The following is a 27,511-nucleotide window of genomic DNA, read 5'->3' as shown; positions in this document are numbered from 1 at the left end:
AACTTTTGCCTCCTACAAAAACAAGAGTGTTTGTTCTCAGAAGGCTATTGTGCTTTCAGAGTGTTCGCCTACTGGTTTAAAATAAAATATTTAGGGGTGCCTGGGTGGCTCAGTCAGTTGAGCGTCTGGCTTCACTCAGGTCATGATCTCACGGTTCGTGGGTTCGAGTCCCGTGTCGGGCTCTGTGCTGACAGCTAGCTCAGAGCCTGGAGCCTGATTCGGATTCTGTACCTCCCTCTCTCTCTGACTCTGCCCTGCTCATGCTGTCTCTCAAAAAATAAAATTAAATTAAATTAAAAATGTATCAGTAAAAGTTCCTCCTACCAGAAATCTATTTTTACCAAACTCTTGAGGTGATTCTTAAGCAACCAGACCAGTGTTTGAGAGCCATCGTGTGTTTATCGGTTCAACAGCATGTGCAGAGTTGCTTCTCTCCCCTGGAGGTCACACACTACCTAGTAAATCGCAGTTAATGACTACTCAGGTGTTCTTGGTTGGTGTTTAGACTAACAGCGCAGCCTCCAAGAGTCACCCCTCTGAAGTCCCAAAACCCTTGCAGGCTCCCTGACAGCCTCTAGGTGGCAGTGCAGTACAGGTGCAGGAGCACTTGACCGGAAGCCTCTACCAGTGCTCAGAGGATCTATCACTGACCACCCTTGACCACCCTTGACCACCCAGTGAGTTTAAGAAACCTGAGCCATGAGTGATATAAACCACACCTCCATCCCTTATTACCGTTGGCCTGGGCTTTCCTGGCCCACTCCGAGACGTCATCCTGAGCCCGTCCATCTGTGAACACGATGGCCACTCTGGGCACCCGTGCCAAGAGAGGTCTGGCCCCTTCTGCTTGGGTGAAACTTCTCTCAAACATGTGTTTCAGGGCCAGCCCAGTCATAGAGCCCTTGCCCATGTATTTTATGTGGGCCACGGCTTTCTTCATGTCTTTGGCCGAGCTGAAGTTTCTCAGGGTGAACTCTGTGCGGACCTGTGTGGAATACTGGAGCAGCCCCACACGCGCGGCCTTGGCGGAAATCACCAGGGAGTCTATAATGCCAGTGACAAACTGCTTCACAATCTCAAAATTCTCTTCTCCGAGGCTCTTGGATCCATCGATCACAAAGACCAGGTCAATGGGGCCTTCGGTACATCCTGCGGGAAGGAGAGGAAAGTCGAGGCAGTTAAAGGATCACATAGAAGAGAACTACGCTGCAGTTGGACAGAGAGCCACTTTGGAGAGCTGCCTTTGTTCTTCAGATAACACAGGAGGCAGATGGAAGGTGTGGGAGAGTCGGGAGCCACAGGCATTTGCACATATGCCTTCCTATGCGGCTTGTTAAACTGATAAAAATACTATTTTTCATAAGCAAAATCACACACCAGAAGCACAAACTGTCAGGGGAATCAGGTTTACACCGGCCTCTGGGTCACTGACGGGCAAGTCTGACAGGGACTGGGTGTAGAGTCCACTGTAGGGTCTGGCAGCACCGAAAAGATTCCTGTAACTTTCCTCCAGGAGGGTGACATCACCCCAGTGCTGGCATTCTGACAGACGACAGAAAAGGAAATCCCTACATTCAGCTCAGCCATCGTCTCTTCCAGGAATCTTTCCTAAGAACCCAGCCTGTGTGACGTACGCTCTGTGTACTCCTAACAATGACTGAGTTATTCAACAATAATTGGCTTCTTGAGCACATGCTTCATGCAAGGCAGTAGGCAGGATTGTGAGAGTGACCGAGGCAAAATCCCTGACGTGAAGGTGCTTACAGTCCAGTGAAGTTGGTACAGTTGTCCACACGGCACACTAACCACCTGATTATATGTTGATCTCTCTGGTCTGCAAGTTCCTCCTCAGCAAGAACCATGTCTCACTTACTTCTGTCCCCCCCCATACGTGGCACATAGTAGTTGTTCAATAAAAGCTTGTTGACAGATTAAATGAAAGAGGTGGTGTCCATTGAGTAGCACACCTGTAAGTAGCCCACTGACCTATTAAAGCTTAAAAATGAATCATCACTGTGAATTCTTTCTCTATATGGAAGCGATTCAGGCAACTCAGACGGCTGACAGGAAAGCTCTAGGCGAATACTTAAGCAATCTGGCTGTGGACAGGCTTTATTATTTAGGGCTGCATAAAAAAAATTACAGATCCCAAATGAATACTCTCATTTCAAATGGTCTATGGTATGTGATATAACATTCTCTTTTATATATCAAGTGGTTATCTACTTTTGAAAGTAGACCACAACCATATAAACAAGTAAGGACACACAGAAGCAAAATTATTTCTGTGCATGGCCCCCAAATAATATGCAGTATGAGTGTGTGTGTGTGTGTGTGTGTGTGTGTGTGTGTGTGTTGGACTTCTTCTCTTTTCCCATTAAGTGCTTGTCTCTATCATTCAACTTATTGATTGTTTATTAGTAAAAGAGGAAAGGTCAATTCAGAGCTTCATTTACATTTATAGCCTGTTCTTGAATCAAAAGAAAGAAGGCAAGAAAAAGAAGAAAAAGAAAAGAAGAAAGAAAGGAAAGGGAAAGAAAGGAAGGAAGGAAAGAGAGAAGGAAAGAAAGAAAAAGAAAGGAAAAGAAAGAGAAGAGAAGAGAAGAAAAAAGAAAAAAGACAAGACAAGAAAAGAAAACTCTCAGGAGGCATGCACAGTGTCACCAGCAGATTCCAGAAAGACTGGAATAATTTTCCAGCAGTAGGTGTTTTCTCCTCTCTGCCATACGCTCTTCTACCGAACAAAGTCGGTACCTGCAGCCTCCATCACAGAGGCACAAAGCGCTTCTCCGGGGAACCAGAATGCTAGGTAGAGTGGAAGAGCATAAGGGCAAGAAGTGCTAGATTTTTGCTTTCAGACCGGGGAAGAATGGAGCTCCCTTGCTGGAACCTTGTTTGCAGGACGGTCCCTCCAACCACACACCAGCATTTCCTTTTGGTAGTTAAGTCACGGAGACTGCAGTGGGGCTGTGGCTTGCCTTCAGACCTTAATTTTCACAGAGTTCCAGAATTTCAGAGTTGCATAAGACCATTACAGGTCACCAGTGGAGCCCTCCTGTTGCTTGCATCTTTACAATATCCCTACCCAGCAGCTGGTTCAGCCTGGACCTGAACAACATCTCCTGACAGAGAAGTCATCACCCCACCATTAAAGCCCCATCTCTGGACACGTCCGTGGTTGGTGACTGTAAAAGCTACCATGTGTCAGCCGTTGGTGTGTGCCAGCTCTGGGCTAGGAACCTTTGAATACTTGGTCTCATTTCTTCCTCATGGCATTTCTGTGAGGTAGTATCCTCATATCATAGTTGAAGAAATGGAGACTCAGAGAAGTTAAATAATTTGTTCGAGGTCACACAAGTAGTATGAATAGAGGTTGAAGTCTAGGTCTGTCTGACTCAAGGTTCATGATCTTTTTTTTTTTTCATGTCTTTATTTTATTTTGAGAGAGAGAGATAGTGAGCAGGGGAGGGGCAGAGAGAGAGACAGAGACACAGATCCGAAGCAGGCTCCAGGCTCCAGGCTCCAAGCCATCAGCACAGATGCGGGGCTTGAACCCACAGACTGTGAGATCATGACCTGAGCCAAAGTCAGACACTCAACCGACTGAGCCACCCAGGTGCCCCCAAGGTTCATGATCTTAACTAATTAATCGCACAGCTTCCCTGAAAGTGTCTTAGTCCTGCTGCTTGACTGTAGTTTCCACTGTTCTTTCTTTCCCTGGATGTGTCTTATGGATCACGAATGAATTGACTGTCACTTTGGCATTTGAATGGTACCTCAAGTCTTTTTCTACAAAGATCCTGTTTCTTCCTTTATTTTTTACTTGACATCGTACTGAGCATTGTCACTGTGATGGTTTCTAAATCTTGCTTGTCACTGTCCTTTTTCTTTAATTTTGTGTTTCTAAAAAATAATACATTTACATGAAACTGAATTCAAACATTACAAAAGGATGTGTGTGTGTGTGTGTGTGTGTGTGTGTATCTCTGTATATTTATATAATACAAATAGAAGTGGAATTGCCTTTAAAATATTGCCAGGAGTGCCTGGGTGGCTCAGTCGGTTAAGCGTCCGCCTCTTGGTCACGATCTCACAGGTTTATGGGCTCAGCGCTAACAGTGTGGAGCTTTCTTGGGATTCTCTCTCTCCCTCTCTCCCTGGCCCTCCCCCACTTGTACTGTCTAACTTTAAAATAAAATAAAATAGTGTCCTCCTAAATGTTGGTACCAATTCAGACACCCAGCTGATAACTTTATAACTGTCCATTACAAAATACCTTTGTCAGCACAAGGACTCATCACCCTTTCTGATCTCTGTAACAGGTAAGGGAAAAAGGGTATCATAGCTTTATTCTATTGCTCTACAGCAGCTCTTTTTAAAAAATGGTTTTTGTATTTTATGTCTTATTTAGAAAGGTCTTCTCTATTCTGAGATTATAAAATAATGTTCTTAAGACTTTTTTTCTGCTACCTTGGAGGGTTTTTTTTTTTAATGTTTAAACTTAGATCCATCTCTCTCTTCCTAAAATGCAATGCCCAGAACTACATATCATTTCCTGGCACAGAGCAGAAGACAAGTGTTACCTCTCCCATTCCAGATATGCATATTCCCCCTAAGATCACTCTAGCCTTTTGGCTGATAGTGAACTTGCTGTCAGCTAAAACCAAAAGTTTTTCCACAGGTGCCTTAGTTAAGCTCCATTAGGAGACAAGCAGAGGTGAGGGATTTGTTTCCTGAAAATACTCCAAAGAACAATTGCACCCAAACCAAATAAAAGCAGAAAGCCAAGTTCAGATCACTTACTCTTGCACCGTCTTCCATCCTCAGCAAGAACAAATCCCTTGGAGCACTTGCAGATGTAGGAGTTGCCATGATTAACACAGATGTGTTCGCAGCCGTGGTAGGTCGATTTGCAGACATCCTTCCCTGAGGGACACGCAGAGAATTGAGAAATGCTGTCCATGTGAGAATGAGCCGGACTGAATGGTCATGTCAGGACAGATGGGGGAAGGAACCCACTTTTTAAAAACCCATCCTTATTATAAAGATTTAAGCCTTTCTCATTAAAAATTTTTAAAATTTTTTTATGTTTTATTTATTTTTGAGAGAGAGAGAGAGAGTGTGTGTGAGCTGGGGAGGGTCAGAGAGTGAGGAAGACACAGAATCCGAAGCAGGCTCCAGGGTCTGAACTGTCAGCACAGAGCCCGACGTGGGGCTTGAACCCACAAACCGTGAGATCATGACCTGAGCTGAAGGCAGATGCTTAACCGACTGAACCACCCAGGCACCCCTCATTAAAATTTTTTAAAATGTTTATTACTTATTTTTGTGTGTGAGAGACAGACAGACAAAGCATGAGGGGGGTTGGTCACTCCAGATCTCCCTAGAAGTGGGAATGGGGGTGTCTGATCCAGTGACCAAACTCCAAGAGGGAGGCGTCATGCCCGGTGTACAACAGCTCAACTTCTTGAGCAAAAAACAAAAACAAAAACAAAAACAAAAAAATGCTGCATGAACAAATGCCTGCGTTTCCAGAAGTAGAATCATGAGCTGACAGCTCGGGCACACACAGGAGCAGAGCCGCGGATGTGTCCCCACAGGGCAGTGCGAAGGCAAGACAGGAGGGCGTGGGGAGGCCTGCAGACTCCGCCAGGGTCCCACAGGCATCCCTGGGCTGGGCTGGTCCAACAGAACGTCTCGCTAAAGACAGAGAAGCCCCTCTTCCCGGCGGAGGAAGGAGGACTGTGCCCTCCACCCCACCCCACCCCTGGCTTTGTTGACACATGGGATGTCCCCCGAATAGGGCTCAGCAGCTCGGAATCTCACAGTGGAGAAAGATCCCTGCCCCGTGCTCTTCTGTCTGTCTGTCTGTCTGTCTGTCTGTCTCTCTCTCTCTCTCTCTTTCTCTCTCTCTGGGTGCTGTGACAGTTCATTTTATATGTCACCTTGCCTAGGCTACAGTGCCCAGCTACTTGGTTGAATACCAATCTAGATGTTGCTGTGAAGATATTTTTTAGAGGAGATGAACATTTCCATCATTAGACTTTGAGTAAGCAGAGTACACTCCAGGGAGTGGCCTCATCCAAGCATTTGGGGGCCTTAAGAGAAAGAAGACAGGGGTGCCTGGGCGACTCTGTCAGCTAAGCATCCAACTCTTGGTTTTGGCTCAGGTCATGATCTCATGGTTTGTGAGTTTGAGTCCCGCATTTGGCTTTGCCCTGACAGCATGGAGCCTACTTGGGAATCAATCAATCTCTCCCTCTCAATCTCTCTCTCTCTCTCTCTCCTCCTTCTCCTCCTCCTCCTCCCCCATCGCTCTCTCTCAAAATAAATAAATAAGCTTTAACAAAAGAGAGAGGGGGGGAGAGAGAGAGAGAGAGAGAGAGAGAAGACTGCATCCCTGCCACCCGTACCCCAAGGAAGAAGGAATTCTGCTTTGAGACTGCCTTTGGATAAAAGCTGCAACATCGGCTCTTCCTGGGTCTCCAGCCTGCTCCCTTGTCCTCAGATTTTCTCTCTCTGTCCATCTGTCTCTATCTCTGTATATATGCGTGCACGCACACACACACACACACACACACACACCCGTATATATCCTATCGGTTCTGTTTTTCTGGGAGAGCCCTGACTAATACATCTTCTAAGGAAACTCTCACACTCTGTTCTGAGTGACCTACAGAAGCAAACAGTAGAGAAATTGGATAAATAAGACCCACAGAAACCCCCTTAGTCCCTCTCCCACTCTAATTATCCTGGGATCCTCACAGTGATTGTTGGCAGAGATTTGAACTCTGTCCAGTGATCAGACAGGCTCTGTGGGAGGCTCTGGGCATCCCCATAATGGCTGTGGAAGGGCCAGCAACTGGGAGAAAATGGACAGAAGCCAAGTGCGTGACAACTCATGACCTTGACCGAGAAATTCCTGAAGAATTAAGGGTCTCCTGTACTGATCCCCGGCAAACCTTTTCAGAGCACCCAAGGCAGGGACTTGTCATCATAACACTGATTATAAAGGAAGATTTTCAATACTAAATGAGGTTATGTAACTGTCCAAGTCCCACAGACGGAAAAGTTCATCTCTACCTTGAGGCCACTTACTTCTGCAGCGTTTCCCATCCTCGGCAAGCCGGAATCCCTCCCGGCACCTGCAGACGTATGACTCACCACTGTTCACGCACATGTGCTCGCAGCCATGGCCTCCTGCACGGCAGACGTCTTTCCCTGAGGACGGCACAGCGAGTTACACCAATTTCACCAACAGAAACTTCCCCCAGGCTTCAGCTTGGAGGGTCCATCCATCTCAGCCACCAGACCCCCCAGGGCTCCTTGAGCCCAGTGATCCATGGGAAGAGGGTAAAATTGAGGATGAAGTTCAGTGGCTCCAATTTAGGTTAACTCTTCACATTTCTTAGTACCACTCCACCATCACTCACCAGCACCTACTTCAGCGTCTCATTAAATACACTCATCATCAACTTTCTGCACATGCGGTTTCTGATAGCAAAAGGAAACACCGTTTGTATGACGTGATTACTTAGAAGATTAAACCTCAGTTTAGATTAGCGGGGCTGAAATCTAATTTTGGCTTTGTCCCTGGCACATGACTTTGGAGAATTCACTTGACCTCTTGGAGCCTTGTGTTTCCGGTCTATCTGAAAAATGACAGTACTAATTCCAGTCACCTATGTTTTCGTCAAATGTGTCAACACAAGTTGCTCTTTGTAAAATGCTTTGAGAAACTTGAGGAGAAGATGACTGATGTGGATGAAAATCATCTGCTCAGAGTTACACACTCTCCTTTGGATTAAACAGAGGTGCATCTCGGCCCCTCTAACAGGCTTTGCTTTCTGAGACATAAGAATAGACCCATCACAGATGGTCTCTGTGACAGATCTGCGCCACCAGCAGCCACGATATTATTAAAGATGAACAGGGGCGCCTGGGTGGCTCAGTTGGTTCAGCATCCAACTCTTGATTTGGTTCAGGTCAGGATCTCACAGTTCTCATGAGTTTGAGACCTTCATCCAGCTCTGTGTGAACAGCATGGAGTCTGCTTGGGATTCTCCGTCTCTCTCTCTCTCTCTCTGCCTCTCTCTCTCTCTCTTTCTCTCAAAAATAAATAAACTTAAACAAAAAAAAAGACAAACAAACAGAAGCTCAGAGAAGTTAAGCAACTTGTCCAGATAATCAATGGCAAGGCTAGACTTTTGGATTTCAGACTGTCTTTCCACTAGAGCAAATCACTAAACTGTTTCTGGCCACAGGGTATAAATAACCGACTTCACTTGGAGCTCTAGCATTGACTTTTTTCATTCGGCCATGTGTGTGTCTGTTTTCTTTCAACAGACTATTTTTCAGAGCACTTTTAGATTTACAGAACCTGGGAAGCTAGCACAGAGAGCTCATCCAGACCCCATCCCAGTTCTGCTTGCGTTAGCATCTTATGTTAGTGTGATACATGGGTTACAATAAATGACCAATACTGACGCATGAATACCAAGAGTGTCCATGGTTGATGTGCATTCGTTTCTACCTGAGGTGGTTTTTCTGATTCCATCAGGACCCCACATGATATTTAGTAGTCATGGGGCATTGGCTTCGGAGGACGACTGATTTAAATAGAGATCAGGATGGCGGAATTCATGCAGATGTGACGCAACTCTAGCAGAAACTTACTTTTGCAGGTTTTCCCATCTTCACGGAGGACGTACCCTTCAAAGCATTGGCACACAAAAGAGTCTTTGCTGCTTACACATGAATGTTCGCAACCGTGGTCACCCAGAGCACAGGGGTCCAATTCTGAGAATCCAGTAGGAGTAAGAAACACAGAAGAAAGAAATGACTCATACCTCAGTGGCTTATTCCATATTAAAAGACATTTTAGACACCTTAAATTAGGGCAGTGTACCCTCTGGAAAACAGTGTGGAGATTCCTCAGAAAATTAACAATAGAACTCCCCTATGACCCATCAATGGCACTGCTAGGAAGTTACCCAAGGGATGCAGGAGTGCTGATGCATAGGAGCACATGTACCCCAATGTTCATAGCAGCACTGTCAACGATAGCCAAATCATGGAAAGAGCCTAAATGTCCATCAACTGATGAATGGATCAAGAAGATGTGGTTTATCTATACAGTGGAATACTACACGGCAATGAGAAAGAATGAAATCTGGCCATTTGTAGCAACATGGATGGATCTCGAGGGTGTTGTGCTAAATGAAATAAGTCAGGCAGAGAAAGACAGATACCATATATTTTCACTCACATGTGGAACAGGAAAAACTAAACAGAGGACCATGGGGGAGGGGAAGGGGAAAAAATAGTTAAGGAGAGGGAAGAAGGCAAACCATGGTCTTAAATACAGAGAACAAACTGAAGGTTGATAGGAGTGGGGGAGAGGGGAAAATGGGTGATGGGCATAAAGGAGGGCACTTGTTGGGATGAGCACTGGGTGTTATATGGAAACCAACTCGACAATAAACTATAAAAGAAAAAACAAACAAAAACAAACAAAAAGAGGATTGAGGGGTGATGGATAGGGGAGCAGAATTTCTTTTAAATTGTGACGATGGATATACAACTCTGAATATACTAGAAGTCATTGAATTGTATACTTTTAATGGGTGAATTGTTTGGTATGTGGATTATCTCTCATAAAGATATTTTAAAAGAAAAAATTAGGGTAGTGTCTTACCCCACAATGCACATTTCAAAACAGAAAACGTGTCTATGAACAAAAATTGTTCATATATAGTGCATAAAATGAGAAAAATCTTCTCCATAAGAAAAAGGAACAAAAGACATGAAAGGCAATTTATAACAGGAGAGATATAAATGGCTTATAAATATTAACAAACAAGTCAAACTTCATTGGCTATCATGTAACTGTAACATGAACTTATCTACATATCTACTCATCTAAGCACCTATGTGTCACCCTCAGGCAATCCATTCAGTCATCAACTACTTCCTGAGTCCCTACTCCCAGTCAGGCACCTTTCTAGGCTCTGGGGATTTAACAGTGAATAAAACAAAGTTTCTGCGGTTGAGAAGCTTACATTTGACAGCAGGCAAGAGAGGGGAAGAGGGGGAAGACAAACAGACAGACCTATATGTCCCATGGGCAAAGCACCATGAAGAAAAGCAGAATAAGGGAGCGAGAACGTGCCCCAGCTGGGGAGGGCTTGGTATTTTACGTGCTGAAGTCAGATACAGCGACACTGAGCAGAGCCCTGAAGAGACTAGTAAGTGTGTCATATCTGGATAGAGCGGCACCCTCAGCATTTGCAAAGTGCAGAGGTAGGAGTGTGTTTGGCATGTCTTAGGAAAGGCAAAGAGACTCGTGTGACCCAAGCAACACCAGCCTGGCAGGTGACAAGGCCAGAGAGGCCAGCAGGGGCAGACCATGTGGGATTGGCAGCCAGCAGTGCTGGGGCGCTGGGGCATTCTCAGCGGTCTGGGTACGTGAATGGCTTTGTTATAGAAGGAGAGCTCGACGTGGGTGAAGATGGCGCACAGAGTCGGAAGAAACCTCCCGCAATATGCCTGGTGGCCTCGGCCAGGATGGTGACAAGTGGGCAGACTCTTGGCTGTATACTGAAGGGAGAGCCCACAAGCTTTGCTGATGGGTTGACATGAAGAGGCCCCCTTCCTATGGATATGACGGAAGAGTCACGGGAGGCTGAGGTTGCGGGACAGAGCAAAAAGAATGGCTTTGCCATCCATAGGGCTGGCATGGCTTCTGTTCGTGACTCTGTGAACACCAAGCTGATGCTGGGGAAATTTGACAATGAGGACATGTGGGAAGTGATTTTTTATAAGAACGACACACAGTTCTGAGAATTGACTCAATCATTCTGGATCGAGAAGAACTTTACAACAGATAGGCGCTGAAGTTATTCAAGACTCCAAAGTACATAATCACTGCTATAATCAGGCACAGACCACACATTTATTTCTAAGCCATTTTTGCAGGACTTCTTTTTTGGAGGGGAGTCCTGGGAAGCACCTTGTGGTTTAGTGAAGGCAGCTGTTGTTATTCTCACTTACCAGCTGGGAGCCTAAGTTTGAGAAGATTAATGTCTTGCCAAGATCAATACCCAATAAGTGATAGCACCAGACTCAACATGTAATCTTCTGATAAAAACCCCACATTTTCCCCAATGATACTGCACTGCTCTATTGCAAAGTAACCTTTGAAACATGGAGGGAAACTTGCCTGTCTTCCTTTGGGCAGAAGTGCTGCCAAAATCTTTGAAGGATGAAAAAATGTTACATTAACTAAAATTGTAACTGCAGAAGAGAGTCAACGCAGAGGCGGGCTGTCCTGTTTGCTCTGAACATGACTTACTTCTCTGGGCACAGCCTAGACTCATTATCAATGCAGAACGCTCCCTCATGGCTTGGGGTGGTTCCGCACATAGTGTTGAATGGAAATGCGATTGAGTGATCCATTATACAGACAGCTGGCTGGCTGTGGAGGTGAGCGTTTTTTTCCCACCATAAATTTATATTAAGAATACTCCATTTTCCAACGTAATAAAATAGCTATAACTCTTGCAGTCCAGCCTTGTCAAGCCATAATCCAGACAAATACTCACCCCCTCAACCCACCACACCTCTTCTTTCTGGAGCTTCCCCCCTGCCCTGTCCTGTCCTGTTGGCTCCAAGTCGGGCTGTCATTGAGAAGAGGGGCTGAGCCTTCCCACGCACACCCTGGGCCCTGGTGGGCTGCACCCACACCCGCACCCAGCAGATGGGTGCTGCTTTCCTCTATCAGGAGTCTTCTGAGCCCAAAGCCACTGTCCACGTCACCCTTGGCTACAGACTATCACAGGAGTTCCCAGCCCAGTTTCTGAGTTCTCTTGAGTGTTCATATTAGCAGCTGTTTGAAACCTTATTGGGGGCATGCTTTTAACACATGTGCAGAGTTTGGGTTTTTAACCATTTAACCCTCCTCGCCCCCTCAGAGCATCTGATCAGTGAAGCTTTGAGCGGCGGTGAGCTCTCCACCTCACATCCGCATCAGAATCACCGGCAGAGATATTTTTTAAAGGCAAAACAGGCACATGGTTCAAAATGCAAATGGATTAAAGGGCATACTTCCCTGGAGGAGGGGTATCTGGCAAAATCTGTCAAAGTTACAAAATGTGCCTTTGACCTAGCAACTTCACTTCTGGAATTCTCCCCTACAGACACCCTAGGACGATATGAAGGGGTATACTTTCAAGTTGTCTGAGGCAGCACTGTGTGTAATAATAAGTGGGAAACAACCCAAGTGCCCAGCAACAAGGGACTAGCTGAGGAAGTATTCGACACAATGAGACATGCAGCAGCTGTAAAAAGAATGAGAACGTTCTCTGTGTAATGATATGAAATCTCCAATAAATATTATTGAGTGAAGAAGAAAAAAGGTAATGAGGTGCCTGGGTGGCTCAGTTGGTTAAGTGTCTGGCTTTGGCTCAGGTCATGATCTCACAGTTCGTGGGTTCGAGCCCCACGTCAGGCTCTGTGCTGACCATTTGCTCAGAGCCTGGAGCCTGCTTCAGATTCTGTATCTCCCTCTCTCTCTGTGACTCTCCCCTGCTCGTGCTGTCTCTCTTTGTCTCTCAAAAATAAATTTAAAAAAATTTAAAGAAGTTATATAATGGGGTATAGACAGTATACCATTTTTTTGTGTGTGTATAAAAAAGGGTAGGAAATAAAAATATATATTTATATTGGCTTTTACTCACATGAAGAAACATGAAGGATAAAGAACAAAGTAATGAAAATGGTGTATTAACTATCTGTTGCTATGTAACAAGTTATCCCAAAACTTAGCAGCTTAAAATAACATTTCTTATCTCACATAGTTTCTGGGGGTCTGGAATCCAAGACTTCTCTGGGCAGTTCTGACTCAGGGTTTCTCAGGAACCTGCAGTCAAGCTGTTGGCCAGGGCTGCAGTGATTTCAAGGCTCTAGCGGAGCTACAGGACGTGCTTCTGAGCACACTCACATCTCTGTTGGCATGATTCGGTTTCTCACTGGCTGTTAGCTGGAGGCTTCGGTTCCTCAGCACGTGGACCTCTCCACAGGGCAGCTTACAACATGGCTTCCCCCAAAGTGAACGATCCAGGACACGGGCGGAGAGAACACTCACTAGGAGCAGCCATAGCATCTCTTTATAACTTAATTTGAGAAGTGACAAGCCGTCATTCTTTCCAGATGCTATTGGTCACACAGACCAACAGTGAAGTAGGGGACTGTCCAAATGTGTGAATACCAGGAGACGGGGCTCACTGGCTGCCATCTTGGAGGCTGGCTACCACCACTTATTGACAGGAAGTGGAGGTAGGGAATGGGATGGAAAGGCAAGAGGGGGAGTAAACCTTCTTAGTGTATGTCTTTTTGTATTGTTTTGAATTTTAAACCATGTAAGCCACTTATCTATTCTAAAAATGAGTTAAAATTTAAATAAAAATTCTTATGGGAAATAAAGCATTTATAATGAAAAGCATGCCTTTCACTCACCTTTGATACTCTACTTCATTACATTAAAAAAAAAATTGGCGGGGGGCGGGGTGTGTGTGCCTGGCAAGTTCAGTTGGTTAAGCGTCTGACTCCAGCTCAGGTCATGGTCTCATGGTTCATGAGTTCAAGCTCTGCATCGGGCTCTGTGTTGGCAGAGAGGAGTCCGGAGCCTGCCTGGGATTCTGTGTTTCCCTCTCTCTCTCTACCCTTCCCCATTCATGCTCTCTCTCTCTCTCAAAAATAAACATTAAAAAAATAAAAAAGTTTTTGAGAGAGAATGATAGAGTACAAGTGGAGGAGACGGGCAGGGGGATGGAGAGAGAGAGGGAGAGAGAGAATCCTAAGCAGTGGAGCCTGACATGGGGCTTGATCCCACCACCCTGATCATTACCAGAGCTAAAATCAAGAGCAGGATGCTCACCTGACTGAGCCCCCAGGCGCCCCTACCTCATTACTTTTAAAGCGTATACGATAATTCATTTAATCAATGTTTTCTCACATGGGCATTTAGGTGGTGCCTAGTCTTCCAGTATTCTGAACATCACTGCCGTGGATATTTTTGTGCACATGGTTTTACATGCAATGTGCAGGCATATCTGAAAGACAAATATCCAGAAGCAGAAGAAATGTCTAGTTAAAAGCTATGAGCATTTAAAAGCTGATAAACATTTCCAAATTGTCCTCTAACACGGTTACATCAGTGTAAGATGGTCTCTGCTTCAGGGGATCTAGGGTGCTGCCTGGGTGTCAGGCTGGGTTTTTTTCCTTTTTTTAATCCTTCCTTCCTTCCTTCCTTCCTTCCTTCCTTCCTTCCTTCCTCCCTCCCTCCCTCCCTCCCTTCCTTCCTTCCTCCCTCCCTCCCTTCCTTCCTTTTGAAAGACAGAGAGAGAGACAGTGCGAACAGGGGAGGGTCAGAGAGAGAGAGAGAGAGAGAGACAGAATCTGAAGCAGGCTCCAGGCTCTGAGCTGTCAGCACAGAGCCCAAAGTGGGGCTCGAACCCACAAACCAGGAGATCATGACTTGAGTGGAAGCCGGACACTTAAGCGACTGAGCCACCAAGGCACTCTTGTCTGGCTGTTTTAAAAGCCCCACAGAGGGGTGCCTGGGTGGCTCAGTTGGTTAAGCCTCCAACTTCGGCTCAGGTCAGATCTCACGTTCGTGGGTTTGAGCCCCGCGTCGGGCTCTGTGCTGACAGCTCAGAGCCTGGAGCCTGCTTCCAGTTCTGTGTCTCCTTCTCTCTCTGACCCTCCCCCTCTCATGCTCTGTCTCTCTCTGTATCAAAAATAAATTAAAACATTAAAAAATATTTTTTAAAAAAAACCCCACAGATGATTCCAGTAAACTACCAGGGGTGAGATGTGGCAGCAGACTCAGACCTTATGCTCAGAGAGACTTTCTCAAGTGTCTAGATTACCCTGTGCCTCCACCACCAAGAACCAAACACTGCTGTCTTGGGCTGTTACATCATCTACTAAGTGGCTTCCACACACCTTCTTTTACGCCTTCTAGTCCATCCCCTCCCCTCGTCCTGAATCCTCTTTCTAAAATGCGAATCTTCACCCATCACTCCCTCCCTCTGCCCGAGGCCCTGAGAATCTTCAGAAAAGACACAGAATCCTTGGCAAGGTTCCCAGGACCTTCCCTGTAGCTTCATTTTGCCCGCTCTCCCCAGCTCTGGGCACCGTGTTTCTGTGCGGACCTCAGTCCCAAGTCAGGGGTCCTCCCACCTCCGTGGTCCGCACGGCCACCTGTGTCTCCTTCCTCCCCACGTCCCTGGAGGTGTCTCCTCACACAGGTCCCCAAAGCAGCAGGCATCTGCCTCTCTGGTAACAGCACTACTGTCTTGAACAGTAGTCATACATTGGTTTAGGTTTTCACCTGCTTCCTCACCGGGCTGTGTTCCCATGGGCTCTGATCAAGGGACCGCAGACTGGACCTGCCCTCCCCTCCCTCATCTCCCAGCGCCCAGTGCAATGCCTGACACACAACAGGCCCTATAAATACCTGGTGAGTAAACAGAGACATTTTCTCAGTTTTCTACTCTGAAAAATCAAGGATAACCAGACCCTCCCCCCAGGGGGTTAGTATAGATGTTTTATTTTATTTTATTTTAATTTTTTAAATATTTGTTTACTTTTCAGAGAGGGAGAGAGAGAGAGAGAGAAACAGAGTGTGAGTGGGGGAGGGGCAGAGAGAGAGAGCAAGACACAAAACTCTAAGTGGGCTCCGGGCTCCACGCTGTCAGCAGAGAGGCTCACGAACTATGAGATCATGACCTGAGCCGAAGTCCAAGGCTCAACCGACTGAGCCACCCAGGGGCCTCTGAGTGTAGATGCTTCAAACAAGAACCCTGCAGAGGGTGGAAGCTGGCGGACCTCACTCTCTCCCCTACACCAGCCTTGCAGAGGGCACACTTCACCGCTGCTCAGCAAGACGTCCAGTTTCTGCATGTCAGGGATGTTCTGGGTCACTTGCAAATTAAGGAAACACATGTGGTAAATGAGAAAAATGCCAAAAAGTGGGGGCACCCGGCTGGTTCAGTCAGAAGAGCATCCAACTCTTGATCTTGGGGTCTGGTGTTTGAGCCCCGTGTTGGGTGCAGAGATTACCTAAATGAATAAAACTTTTAATAAGAAAAAGAAAATGCCAAAGATGTGCTGTAGTCACCTTCCTGAGCACAGGTTCTAGATGTTTCCTATTGGACCAAGTCTGGAAACCAACTTGGAGTCAGCTTTTGCCCAAAGCCAGATACTCCCCCACAGGAAAGGACTTCAGTGGTCCCGTAACCGGCAAAGAGCGCCAGCATCCCTGACTCACGACCACGGGGTGCCTTCAGCCCAGGGAGAATGGTGGAGATCAGACATTCAGCAAGTGTTTCTGGAACATTTCCTCTGTGCCAGGCACTCTCCTCATCTCTGGGCTGGAAGGGGGCTGGGAGAGAAAAAGGTCCGGCCCTTCATTTTAGAGTCGAGGAAGTGGGTGACCAGAGAGAGGCAAAGTGACTTTCCCAGGGTCCCTTAATCTGCAGAGGTGAACTGTGTCAGCTATGCTGGGGGCAAAGGTGGGATTAGACCACAAATATACCACCTCTGTGTTTCCCGTCAGTGGTACGTGCAGCGGTCATGCTAGCTATTCAGCCTGGAAGGTTCTCAGAAGACAAAATAAAATCGTTTTCTCAGGGGAGGCTGGGCCTGCAAACAGCTTACTGTAAGCCTAAATGCTGCAGGTGATCTGTCCCCTCTGCCTTTCTGGACCTGCCGCCCCCCAGCACTCAGTACTCAGTACACTCCACTTCCTCCAGTTCACTCTCTGCACCTGGGCCTTTGCATGCTGCTTCCTGTGCCTGGGGAGCCCTTCCTCCTCCGTCTTAGGCTGTTCCAGCTGCTGGCACAGAATGCCACAGACTGGGCAGCTTGGAAACAGCAGAAATTCATAGCTCAGAGTTCTGGAGGCTGCAAGTCTGAGATCAGGGTCCCAGCATGACTGTGTGAGGACTCTCCCCCAGGCTGTAGACTTCCCCTTGTAGCCTCACATGGCCGGAGGGCCTGGGGCGCTCTGTGAGATCTCTTTTATTAATGCATTAATTCCATTATTGAAGGTCCCCCATGTTTATGACCTATTCACCCCCAAAGCCCCGCCTTCCTAACATCATCACCTTTGGGGGTTAGGATTTCAACATATGAATTCGGGAAGACACAAACATTCAGTCCATAATACCCTCCATCTCTGGCTCACTCTCTCCTTCAATCTCCAGATGTCTCATCAAACATCTCTTTCTGCGGAAACTTTCTCTAGACTAGCTGAGGCCCCTACCCCCCTGGCACACACTCCTGTGGTACCTCTTCTTTCCACATCACAAGAAAAATTTTTCATATCTTTCTTCTCTAAGAAACTTGAAACTCTGTCAGGGCGGAAACAGAACCAGCATCAAGCCCAGGGAACCCAGCACCCAGCATGACGCAACCAGTGCACTGACGGTAGAGGGTAAATACTTGTGGGGAATGGGAACAAATGGACCAAGAGCTTACGGGAAGTATCCAGACTCAAATCCAGAGATGCGAGTGAGGACAAACTATTGGGAACCATCACTTAACAAGAAAGGGAGGAGAGGACATTTGAGAAGTCTCAGGATGTGGGAAGAAAACACTTTCCCTCCAAGAGCTGCCTCCTTTTCTTTCATCTTTAAGGAGGCAGGTCCACACATTCGATTAAACCCTCAGCATGAATGGGATCTACCATTTTCGATCAGGAGGATGACACGTTTGGGGACAAAGCACAGGACTTTAGGACCCATATCTAGCAGCCCTGTGTGCCGATGCGGGCTGAGCGCTCACATCTGGATTCCACATCCAGTGAGTCATCGGTGTCTGTGGTACAGTGATCATAAGGTCACGTGTTCCCGGGACTCGCACCTCTGTGGTGACGACAGATGGCAATCCTGCGTCTGCGGTTCCACAACCAACCCCGCCCCAGAGGGAGGGGAGCCACAGGGGCCTGCCAAGGGGATAACGAGGCCCAGGAGATAGAATTACACCATTTTCTGGCATTTTTTATAATAAAACTAGGAGCAGCCAACCATTGGCTGACTCTGTAATAGCTTTTGCCGAGACAAACCAAAAAAGTAGCTGAACTGAGACGTACTTTCACAGGGCATGTCACTCTGGGCAAGAGGTCCTGGCTCTGCCGCTGAACCTCAAGGCCAACTTGGAGGCACCGTTTCCTTCTTCCTGCTGCTTTCCCACAAAAGAAATGGAAGACCTCTAAGCTTCTGCTCCATCAAACTTATAATAGGAATACATTGAGGATGAGGGTCATCTTCTCCCCTCATTCCCTGCTATGGACTGAATTGTGTTCCCCCCTGCCCAGCCCTCCCTGCCAAATTCATATGTTGAAACCCTACCCCCTACCCCCAGTGTGGTGGTATTTGGAGGTGGGGTCTTTGGGAAGTAATTACATTTGGAGGAGGTGTAGGCCCCGTGATGGGATTAGTGCCCTTGGAGCTTATTCTCTCCTCACCATGTGAAGACACAGTAAGAAGATGGCCATCTGCAAGCCAAGAAGAGGGCTCTAACCAAAGCCTGACCATGCTGGCACCTTGATCTTGGACTTCCAACCTCCTGAACTGTAAGAAAATACCAACCCATGGTATTTTGCTATGGCCGCCTGAGCAGATTACAATACTCCATTTACTTCGCTCGGAGCTGCTTCGCTTCAGAGTCAAGCTGGGGGCTAGGGGGCATCAGGTCCTCCCAAGGCCTCCACAGACCTGCCTGCAGTGGCTGGACTAGAATTCCCAGTGCTCTATAGCTTGTGGCCCAGATCCCGTCAGCACCTTCCTCTTGCCACCAAGAAGGAAGGGCCACCATCGGGCAGTCCTGGGGCTCCTGAGTCTGCCTCCCCCAGAGTGGTCCATCTCAAGGACCCCTCCAACTGAGGCAGGCCCAGCCCTAGGAGGCAGATCTGCAGGCTGCAAGGCAAGGCGCTGCCACAGCCTTGTGCTCAGTGCAGGGCAGAGTAACTGTGGGAGGTGAAAGCACAGCAAGGGTACCTTAGGGGAGACACAGAGCCTTAGGGGTTCACGGCAATTTACAATTGCCCAAAGCACTTCAATTTTTGTCTCTCCCTGTGCCACTTGGCGCCCTGACAGAGAGGCCAAAATCATCGTTCCGAGCTGACGGTTGAGCAATGAGGTCCAGAAAGGGTCAACTCTCTTGGCCAGGGTAGAAGCAACAAGGTTCAAACCCAGTCTTTGGGGTCCTGAGTTGAGTATCCTTTCTACTCTGCCACATTAGTTCTCAGGTGTGTGCCAAGAGTCCCATACCACAGGGCAAGGCCTGGGCAGGAGACAGCCATGGAGAGGCTCCAGCGGTGCAGGCAGGGGTGCAGACAAGGAGCCTGGTGGGGCCTAGCAGTAGGAAGTTCCCTGTGGAGGAACTGGCTGGTTTCCACCAGCGACAGTGGGACAGGAAGGCTATGCTGGAACCATGGGACTCACCCTCTTGAAGAACTGGAGGCAGCAAGGAAGAGCCGGGGCTGGGCTCAAGAGATGGAGGAAGGGGGTTCTCCAACATAGCCAAATGGAGAGACACAATTGGAGACATATTTGGGGAGATGGGGGGGAGCCACTGAATGTTGCTGAGCTAGGAGCAGACCCTGGGCCAGAGGCCACAGGATAAAAGACAGGTGGTCTCTGACCATTCACTGTCCCCCTCAAACGAGCTTTGTTGAGCACCTCCTGTGGGCCAGGCCTGGGACCCCAGACTCCAAACAAGATCCAGAGTCTCAGCCCACAAGCAGCTGGCAGGCCAGGGAGCTGGGTGCTCCGTGCACATCCAGACTGTGGACTTGCCCCATGCTGGGATGCCCTTGCCAATGGTCCACCGCAGGGAAACCACCAGGAGCTAGAGGGCGGAGAGGCCTCTCAGCTGAGCTCATAGGAGAGATGACCCCGTTCCCCCATTCCCCGCCCCACCTGACCCCCTAATCTGAATGTCAACCTCTCAAGGCAAGGAAGGCTCCTAGGGAGAATCTAGGCAATCACGACTTGGAGGCCAAGGTCAGGATGAAGGGAGGATGGATTTCATCCCAGAGGCCAGAGAGTCCAAGGTGCCTATAGGGGTGTGGGGGTAACAATGCCCACTTAGTTCTAGGGCCCTGGGACCCTGGGTCTGCTCTCCGTTCTTCAGGCCATCTGCTATCAAGGCTCAAAGTGGAGGGTGCCTTTCTGAAGGAAGAAGGACACCCTCGTACACTGAGCCAGGCCTGGCTGGCCCCCAGCAGCCCCTCTGCCCCCCCCCCTGGCCCCTGCCACAGCCCAGCAGGCTTTTCCAAAAAGTTGGAGTCATGTCATCAGGCTCTTTGTCATCTGGCACAGAGCTGGGAAACGTAGGCCGAGTTAACTATGGCCACACTGAAAACAGAGCCCATTATTACAGCCCAGGGCAGCCAGACTGAATCATCGTGGTGCAGACAGCCAGCCTTCAATTAGGGGAACAGTTCAACGCCTATGTATCAGCTGCTGGTACTACCGTCCCTTAGGTACCACCATTCCCAAAGGATAATTCTAACCCGTCGGATCATCTCACGAGTTTTCACACAGTCACCACCATACAGAAATACATACACAGCAGAACTGACTTCTGACTGCACTCCACCTAAATGGGAAAATGCGCAACACTGAAAACTGTCAGTGGCATGACTCAGCTGTGGACCTGGGTAAAAAGGGAAAGGGGGTCATGCGACTGTAAGGAAAAGGGACAGCATTTGTTGGGAAGGGTTGTGAGAATTTCTTAGAAGTCCTGCTGCCAGTTTATTGTGAGCCCATGATGATCACAGTGAGCAGAGGGACAAAGGAAGGGCATGGATAATCTACGATGATGGAAATTTAAAGCAAACCAATAAAAAAACCACTGCAGCTGGCTCTGGCATGCAGTCCAATGTGGACGCACTTCCATGCACCCTAATGCCCCCACCCTCTGCCCGCTGGCTGCGGCAGCGGCCCCGAAAGCAGCTGGCTGGCAGGCAGCCACAAGCTAGCCATACATGGGTAATCCATTTGCCGAAACTCAAGCATCTGTCTCAAACTAGGGAAACACTTTCTCACAGTCGACATGGAGGGGCGCACCCCACTATGCATCAGCTCACCTGCCTGTGCCAATGACAGCAGAAAAAGGTGGCTACATCCGGTCGTGGCCACAACTGTATCAGTAGTCAGGGAAGTCAGCCACCGGAAAGACCAGCAGGATGGGGAAGGAAAATTATAGTCCTCCTCCTCCAGTGCTGATCCCCTCGTCAAAATGACTATTTTTTTAACTTTTGCCTTAGTCCACCCGGACTGGAGGGCAGAAAGCACCACATTGTTGAGTGAGGGGAGAGGGAGGTCCAGGGGCTTTTTTTTTTTAAATTAAGGAGCAGGAGTTGGGGCCAGCTGCAAGGAAACATGTACCCAGGAAACATCACCGCCAACTTCTCCATCTGCTGCCAGATTATGAGGATGGGGTTGGGAAGGTTTCCCAAGAGCCTCCCCTTCTCCCGGAACTGACTCTGGAGTCACAGAGACAGGAGCTTGAACCCACCACTCTACTGGGGGTGGCCTTAGGCTCCTTCCTTAACCGGAGCTGCAGTTTATCCGCAAGATGGGGATCCCACAGGACTGCTGGAAGTCGGGGTTAGCACAGCGCCCGGCAGGAAGTCAGCTCTCAGCAAGGGGTCTGCAAGACTATCGTTACTGTGTGTCACAGGCCACTTTCTGCCAGGTTGTGGTAGAGAAGAGGGAGCCAAGAAAGAGGGCTCTGTCCAGCTTCAAAATGACCCCGAGGCAGATTGCAGAAGTAGGAAAAGGCTGTGTTGGGGAGGAGGGCAGCACCGGGGCTGAGAGCGGCCTTTACCCCCCACTCGGTGGCCCGCGAAGCCCGGCCCGGCAGCACACTCCACCCACAGACCGCCTGTGCCAAGTCCCACTGGTCACCGCACCCACAGCACTCACTGGCACAGGTCTTCCCGTCACTGCGGAGCACGTGTCCCTCGGGACACTGGCAGGCAAAGGATGTGTCCGTGTTGACGCAGGAGTATTCACAACCGTGGTTGCTCAGCAAGCAATAATCCGCCCCTGCAAAAGCAGACAGCCAGGTGAGGCGGTCGGTGAGCCTTGGGGGACTCAAGTGACTGCAGTGTTGCTTATCCCCGCCCCCCCCTCACTCCACAAAGGCTTGCGGTCCCCAGAGGACATTCCCATGATCCCCCCAGAACAGAGAAGGAGAGGACAACGAGGCGCCCTCCTCCGCAGCGGTCAGGTTCTCCACTCCTGCTGCAAGCCTTTCCCGTATAAGAGAAGCAAAGAGGGGACTCACTGGAGCAGGTCTTGAGGTCCTCGTTGATGAGGAAGCCTTCTGAGCACTGGCAGACGAAGGACTCCTCGGTGTTCAGACACAGCTGCTCACAGCCGTGGTCCTGCTCCGCGCAGTGATCCACCCCTGCAGTTGTCACACGGGAAAACACAAAGTGGCCTGAGGGGCCACCACTCACCAGCCACGGGGCATTAACACAGACCCCCGGGAGAGGGGAGGCCACAGGGGCCTTTTACTCCACGGGCCTCACAGAGAGCAGTGCTAGGAAGATGTGTGCAACCCCGTGCAACTGTTTCCGGAAAATCGGCCTTGTTTGTGTGTTTTTCTTCCCATTTCTCGGCTGAAAGAGTAAACTGCACGCGACTCCTGGGTTGGCAAGAATGCCAGCAGCACTCTGTGCCAGGGCCTTTGCACCACCACGATCTGCAGTCCTCAGGGCCAAGGGCAGTCGTGAGCCCCCATCTCAGGGAGGAAGGCGAGGCTCAGGGAGGCCAAGCTGTTTGCCCCAAGCCGCACAGCTGATGAGCGGTGCTTAAGAATGAGGGCTGTGGCCTCAAAACAGCTGGGCTCAAATCCCACCTGCACCAACCACTTCCTTCTTGGCCTCTGCGCCACCATTTCCCGCCGTGAGAAATGAGGACTGACAATGGCTGCTTTCTTAGAGGATTGTGTGAGAAGGAGAGGAGTTGACACACGTAAGGCCCTCAGAACTGTAGCTGGCACACAGTAATCGCCGACTGGATGCTTATTAAGTATTGCTGGGAAAGAACTCATTGTATAGTTTCATTTTTCCCTGAAAATGACACAGAGAAAGTGTTTTTATCCCCCAGACCCAGGACACCCAGATTCCGAAAACAAACTGAAGCCACAGCCTGCATGTGTGGCCACCGCTGGCACCGAGTGCGGTGCAGCTGGCCCCGCTGGGCCTCACGCACTGAGGGGCAGTGAATACACAGCTGTGGCGAACGGCTCCCACAGGCAGCCCTGCAGGCTGCCTCCCAGAGTTCCTTGATGGAGAAAAAGCACACCCAGGGACCAGAGAGACACTGAAGACCTTGTGCAGGGCCATCAAGTAGGCTTCTTTGACTCCTTGAGGGCCTGGGGCTAGTGCCTTCTGGAACATTCCATTAGTGGATGTGACTACTGCAAAACTGGCAGGATCTCAGGAGCCAGAAGCCGGGATTCACATCTTGGTTCCACTGTTAACCACTCACGTGATTCTGGGAAAGTGTGACTCAGTTGTTTTGTGCCATGGTTTCCCTGTCTTTAAATAGGGGCAAGAATGTAGATGCCCCAAAAGGCTATGGTGAGGATAAAGTGAGTGAGTGCCCGGAAAGTGCTCACAGAGTGTGGACTCCTAAGGGCTTGTGTCATTACGGCCTGGGGCTCCCGGAGTACTTACGGGGAACAGGACACCATGGCCTTCTCTGTGAACTCCTAGGAAGAGATGGCTCAGTTTATATTTTCTTGAAGCTGACACCTAGACCACCTAGGTCTTTTTTTTTTTAATGTTTATTTATTTTGAGAGAGAGTGGGGGAGGGGCAGTGAGAGAGAGGAAGGGAGAATCCCAAGCAGGCTCCACGATATCAGTGTAGAGCCTGATGTAGGGCTTGAACCCACAAACCATGAGATCATGATCTGAGCCGAAACCAAGGGTCCAATGCTGAACTGACTGAGCCACCCAGGCGCCCTCAAGTAGTCTTTCTTATTAGATCCCAGAGAGAAAGTATGGTCCAATCACTCTGGTCCTCCTTCTGAGTTCTTCTAGGAACCCCCAAGGCATGCTGGGAGGGAGGAGAGGCTGTGGCCCCTGGGGCTCTATGTCGGCTCCATCAGGTCATGCCCAGCCTGTCCTGGGACACTTCCCAGGACGATCAGCTGGCAGACCCCATACCCCTGAGAGAAGGCAGAATGTACCCAGACCCATCTTTACCAGGGCGTGTCCTTGTCGAATGGAAGACCCCCTGCTCCCCACTCGCTTCTCATAAGACCTCAGAGACTTCCAGAGGCAAACGCATAGCAGCACCAACTTTCTAGTTCAAAAGTTCTTTGACCTCTGGGATCAGTCCTTAGAAAGCCTAATCGAGGCACTTTGTTCCCTCTAATGACTGAAGGGGTGCCAGTTTTCCTGAGGACAGCGCTGTCCCTAATACTTCATCTGTGAAGCTTCCCCTTCTGGCAGTTTGAGGTCCAAATGCTGAACAGCTGCACTGTTCTCATTCACAATCTATCTCTGTCCCCAAAGCTAGAGCAGATGTGCAGCCTGCCGTGTGGAAAGCCGCACACACAAAGGGCCCCTTCTGTGCTGGCCATGTCACGGAGCCCCTCTCCCAGCAGACCAGGGGCCCGGCATCGAACACAGTGCTCATGCGCCCCCACCCCCGCTGGCCTGGACCCATGGAGGCCATGCCTCGTAAAACAGGACAGAACTGGCCAGCTGGCGCAGCCTGCAAGTTTCTGTGCATTTACATCACTGAATGCGGGTTTGTTGTGCCTCTTACACAAGACAGTTAAGAAAGGCTTAACAGAAAGTCCCACATTTCCCAGCGCCACCCGCAGATCAGCTCTGTAGTAGCCCACGTACTTTCTGAAGTCTGTCTCTTTTGGCCTCTTGTCCCAGGCCAGAGTCCCACTGGTCACTCTCCCAGGCTCCGTGGGAATAATGAACGGTTATCTTTCATTGTGCTTTCCTTGGCCCAGGCACAGGCTAAGAGCCTAAGTTGGTCTTGATTATTCCCCTTAAAAGCTCTAGGGGATTGGGGTCTAGGCGGCTCAGTCAGTTAAGCATTCAACTCTTGGTTTCAGCTCAGGTCATGATCTAGCGGCTCATGAGTTTGAGCCCCAAGCTGGGTGCCGCACTGATAATGGAGAGCCTACTTGGAATGCTCTCTTTCCTTCTCTCTCTGCCCCTCCCTGGCACTAGTGTTCTCTCTCAAAATACACAAATTAAAAAACATGATATTAAATAAATAAATAAAACAGAAGGGAAAATCAAAGCTCAGCAAAATTAAATAACTTGCCCAGGGCCACACATTTAGTATGTGGTGGAGCTTGGATTTAGATTCTGGTGGATCTGACTTAATCAGTGCTCTCAATAGCAAATAATAACATTAGCTAATATTCACTGAGTGCCTATTAATATTAGGGGGCACTTTTCTGAGTGGTTTATATGTGTGGATTCTTTTAATCCCACAAACAAAGCTATGAGGTGGGTGGCATGAATAGTCCCATTTTATGGATGATGAAACTGAGGTGAGGCAGGTGAAGCATGTTGGACCGTCAGGCTCACAGGAAACCCAGCAGCGTCAGAAGTGAGCCTGCGTGGGAAGCCTCCCTCCCTTCGGGACCCCCACTGCGGCACACTCACGGCTGCAGGTCTTGCCGTTGGGGTCCAGGCTGTAGCCCCGGCGGCAGCGGCAGTAGTAGCCTTCCTCCGTGTTGATGCATTCGTGCTCACAGCCCGGTTTGTGCAGCGCACAATAGTTGATTCCTGAGGAGAGAGAGGGAAGACCATCCTGCAGGCTCTGGGCTTCTCCCAGGGCTCTGCGGTGAGCCCCTCCCGAGCGGACATTCAGTGAATAAGGTGCTCTATCGGACAGAGAAGACAGCGCCTGTTTGCAGGGAGCTGGTTTGAAGGAGAACCTGGGATCTGAAGTCGAGATTCTCCAGCAGGCTTCTTTTTCCCCTCGGATGGCCAAAAGCTGGCGCAATGGGTTGAGGACCATAATTCCCATCCCGTCCCTTCCCAAGAAAGATAGAAACGCTGGGAAAATCCAATTCGTCTTGTCTTCTAGTTAGCTTCATCCCTAGGGCCCAAAGCATGTAGGGAACCGCTGTCTTCAATGATATCTGACAATGAATGACCTTGGACAGCGTAAGGCAGAGTAAACAAAAACTGATCCTGTAAGATATCTGACTATCTAGGAAAGGCAGGACATGGCAGTTCCATTAAGGGTCCAAACGCTCAGCCTCGACCTGGGGGAGATCACGACAGCCTGCGTATGGAGCAACTGGAGAAGACACATCGGCTGCTGCCCGGGTTGTTACAGGTGCGTCCCGGGGTGACGCTCACCCCCGTCCAGGCTGCGTTTCTGCCAGCGGGTGGGAGCGGCTTCATAACCAGCAGCCAATTAGCATTTCATTTCCTGGTGGAAAATGCTAACGTCACAAGACCCCACAAAGAGCAGGTTATGGGGAAGATGGAGAACAGTAAAAGGAAATAAAATGAGCTTGAGGAGGGCTTTAGGAGACGGGTGTTGGAGGAAATCGTCACGTTCGTGGCTGAGCTGGGTCTGTTTAACTGTATTGTTCTTTCTTGTCGGGACGTGGCAGACCTGTGGTTGCCTTGCCAACGACCATTACCCCACAGCCCTGGGACTAGCGGCCTGACCCCACAGCCGTGAATCATGCCTGATCCCAGCCAGCCTGGCAAGCATCCCTTCAGGGGTCCGTGATGTGCCCTCCCAGGTGACTGGTGGGTGGAACTTTTCACACGCACAGAGTTTGAGCAGAAGTAGATGCAGACTGAGCACACAGAGAGAATGCTCACCCCACATGGGGAATGGCCTAGGAGAAGACATGCCACTTGCAACTGTCATTGACCCCTGGGTACTTTCTGTAACTCATCCCTTCTACACGAGGGGAGGTGGCAAATTGTTGGGTGCATGTGATTTCAGTTCACAGGACACAGTGCCACAAATCAAGGGGCTTCAGTGAAGGAAAAGGGGCCTGTCAATAAAACACTGGGCACACACAAATAGATAAAAAAAGAAAAAAGAAAAAAAGAAAGAGACACAGAGTACAAACAGTGTAGCCACACAGTGGAGGATCTGCAGGAATCCTTTTGCTATGCCCTCAGAGAAAGGTGAAGTTAACTTTCAGTAAACGCTGTTGTAAAAGGTCAGCAGCCACTATGGAAAACAGTACAGAGTTTCCTCAAAAAATTGAATACAGAATTACCATACGATCCAGCAACTCCACCTCTGGCTATTTACCCAAAAGAATTAAAAGCAGGGACTTGAATTCAGCCTTAAAAAGGAAATTCTGACAAATGCTACATCATGGATAATGCCTGAAGACATTATGTTAAGTGAAATAAGTAAGACACAAAAGGACAAATATTGTATGATTCCACTTATATGAGGTAAT

General features: G+C 48.9%; 1 protein-coding gene across 1 annotated transcript in view; it reads right to left on the bottom strand.

The window, feature by feature from the left end:
• MATN2 (matrilin 2) overlaps nucleotides 1–27,511 on the bottom strand; it is a 119,319-nt gene that overhangs the window by 6,944 nt on the left and 84,864 nt on the right. The window contains exons 6-12 of the mRNA XM_029923881.1: nucleotides 25,731–25,853; nucleotides 22,366–22,488; nucleotides 22,002–22,124; nucleotides 8,677–8,799; nucleotides 7,099–7,221; nucleotides 4,804–4,926; nucleotides 736–1,149 (exon numbers count right to left, since the gene is read on the bottom strand). Coding sequence (XP_029779741.1) covers nucleotides 736–1,149; nucleotides 4,804–4,926; nucleotides 7,099–7,221; nucleotides 8,677–8,799; nucleotides 22,002–22,124; nucleotides 22,366–22,488; nucleotides 25,731–25,853 — 1,152 coding nt within the window. The remainder of the gene's footprint in view (nucleotides 1–735; nucleotides 1,150–4,803; nucleotides 4,927–7,098; nucleotides 7,222–8,676; nucleotides 8,800–22,001; nucleotides 22,125–22,365; nucleotides 22,489–25,730; nucleotides 25,854–27,511) is intronic.

This window comes from Suricata suricatta, chromosome 15 (assembly GCF_006229205.1).
Source record: "Suricata suricatta isolate VVHF042 chromosome 15, meerkat_22Aug2017_6uvM2_HiC, whole genome shotgun sequence".
NCBI lineage: Eukaryota > Metazoa > Chordata > Mammalia > Carnivora > Herpestidae > Suricata > Suricata suricatta.
The sequence above is the reverse complement of the archived record's forward strand: the minus strand, read 5'-3'. Positions and strand labels throughout refer to the sequence as shown.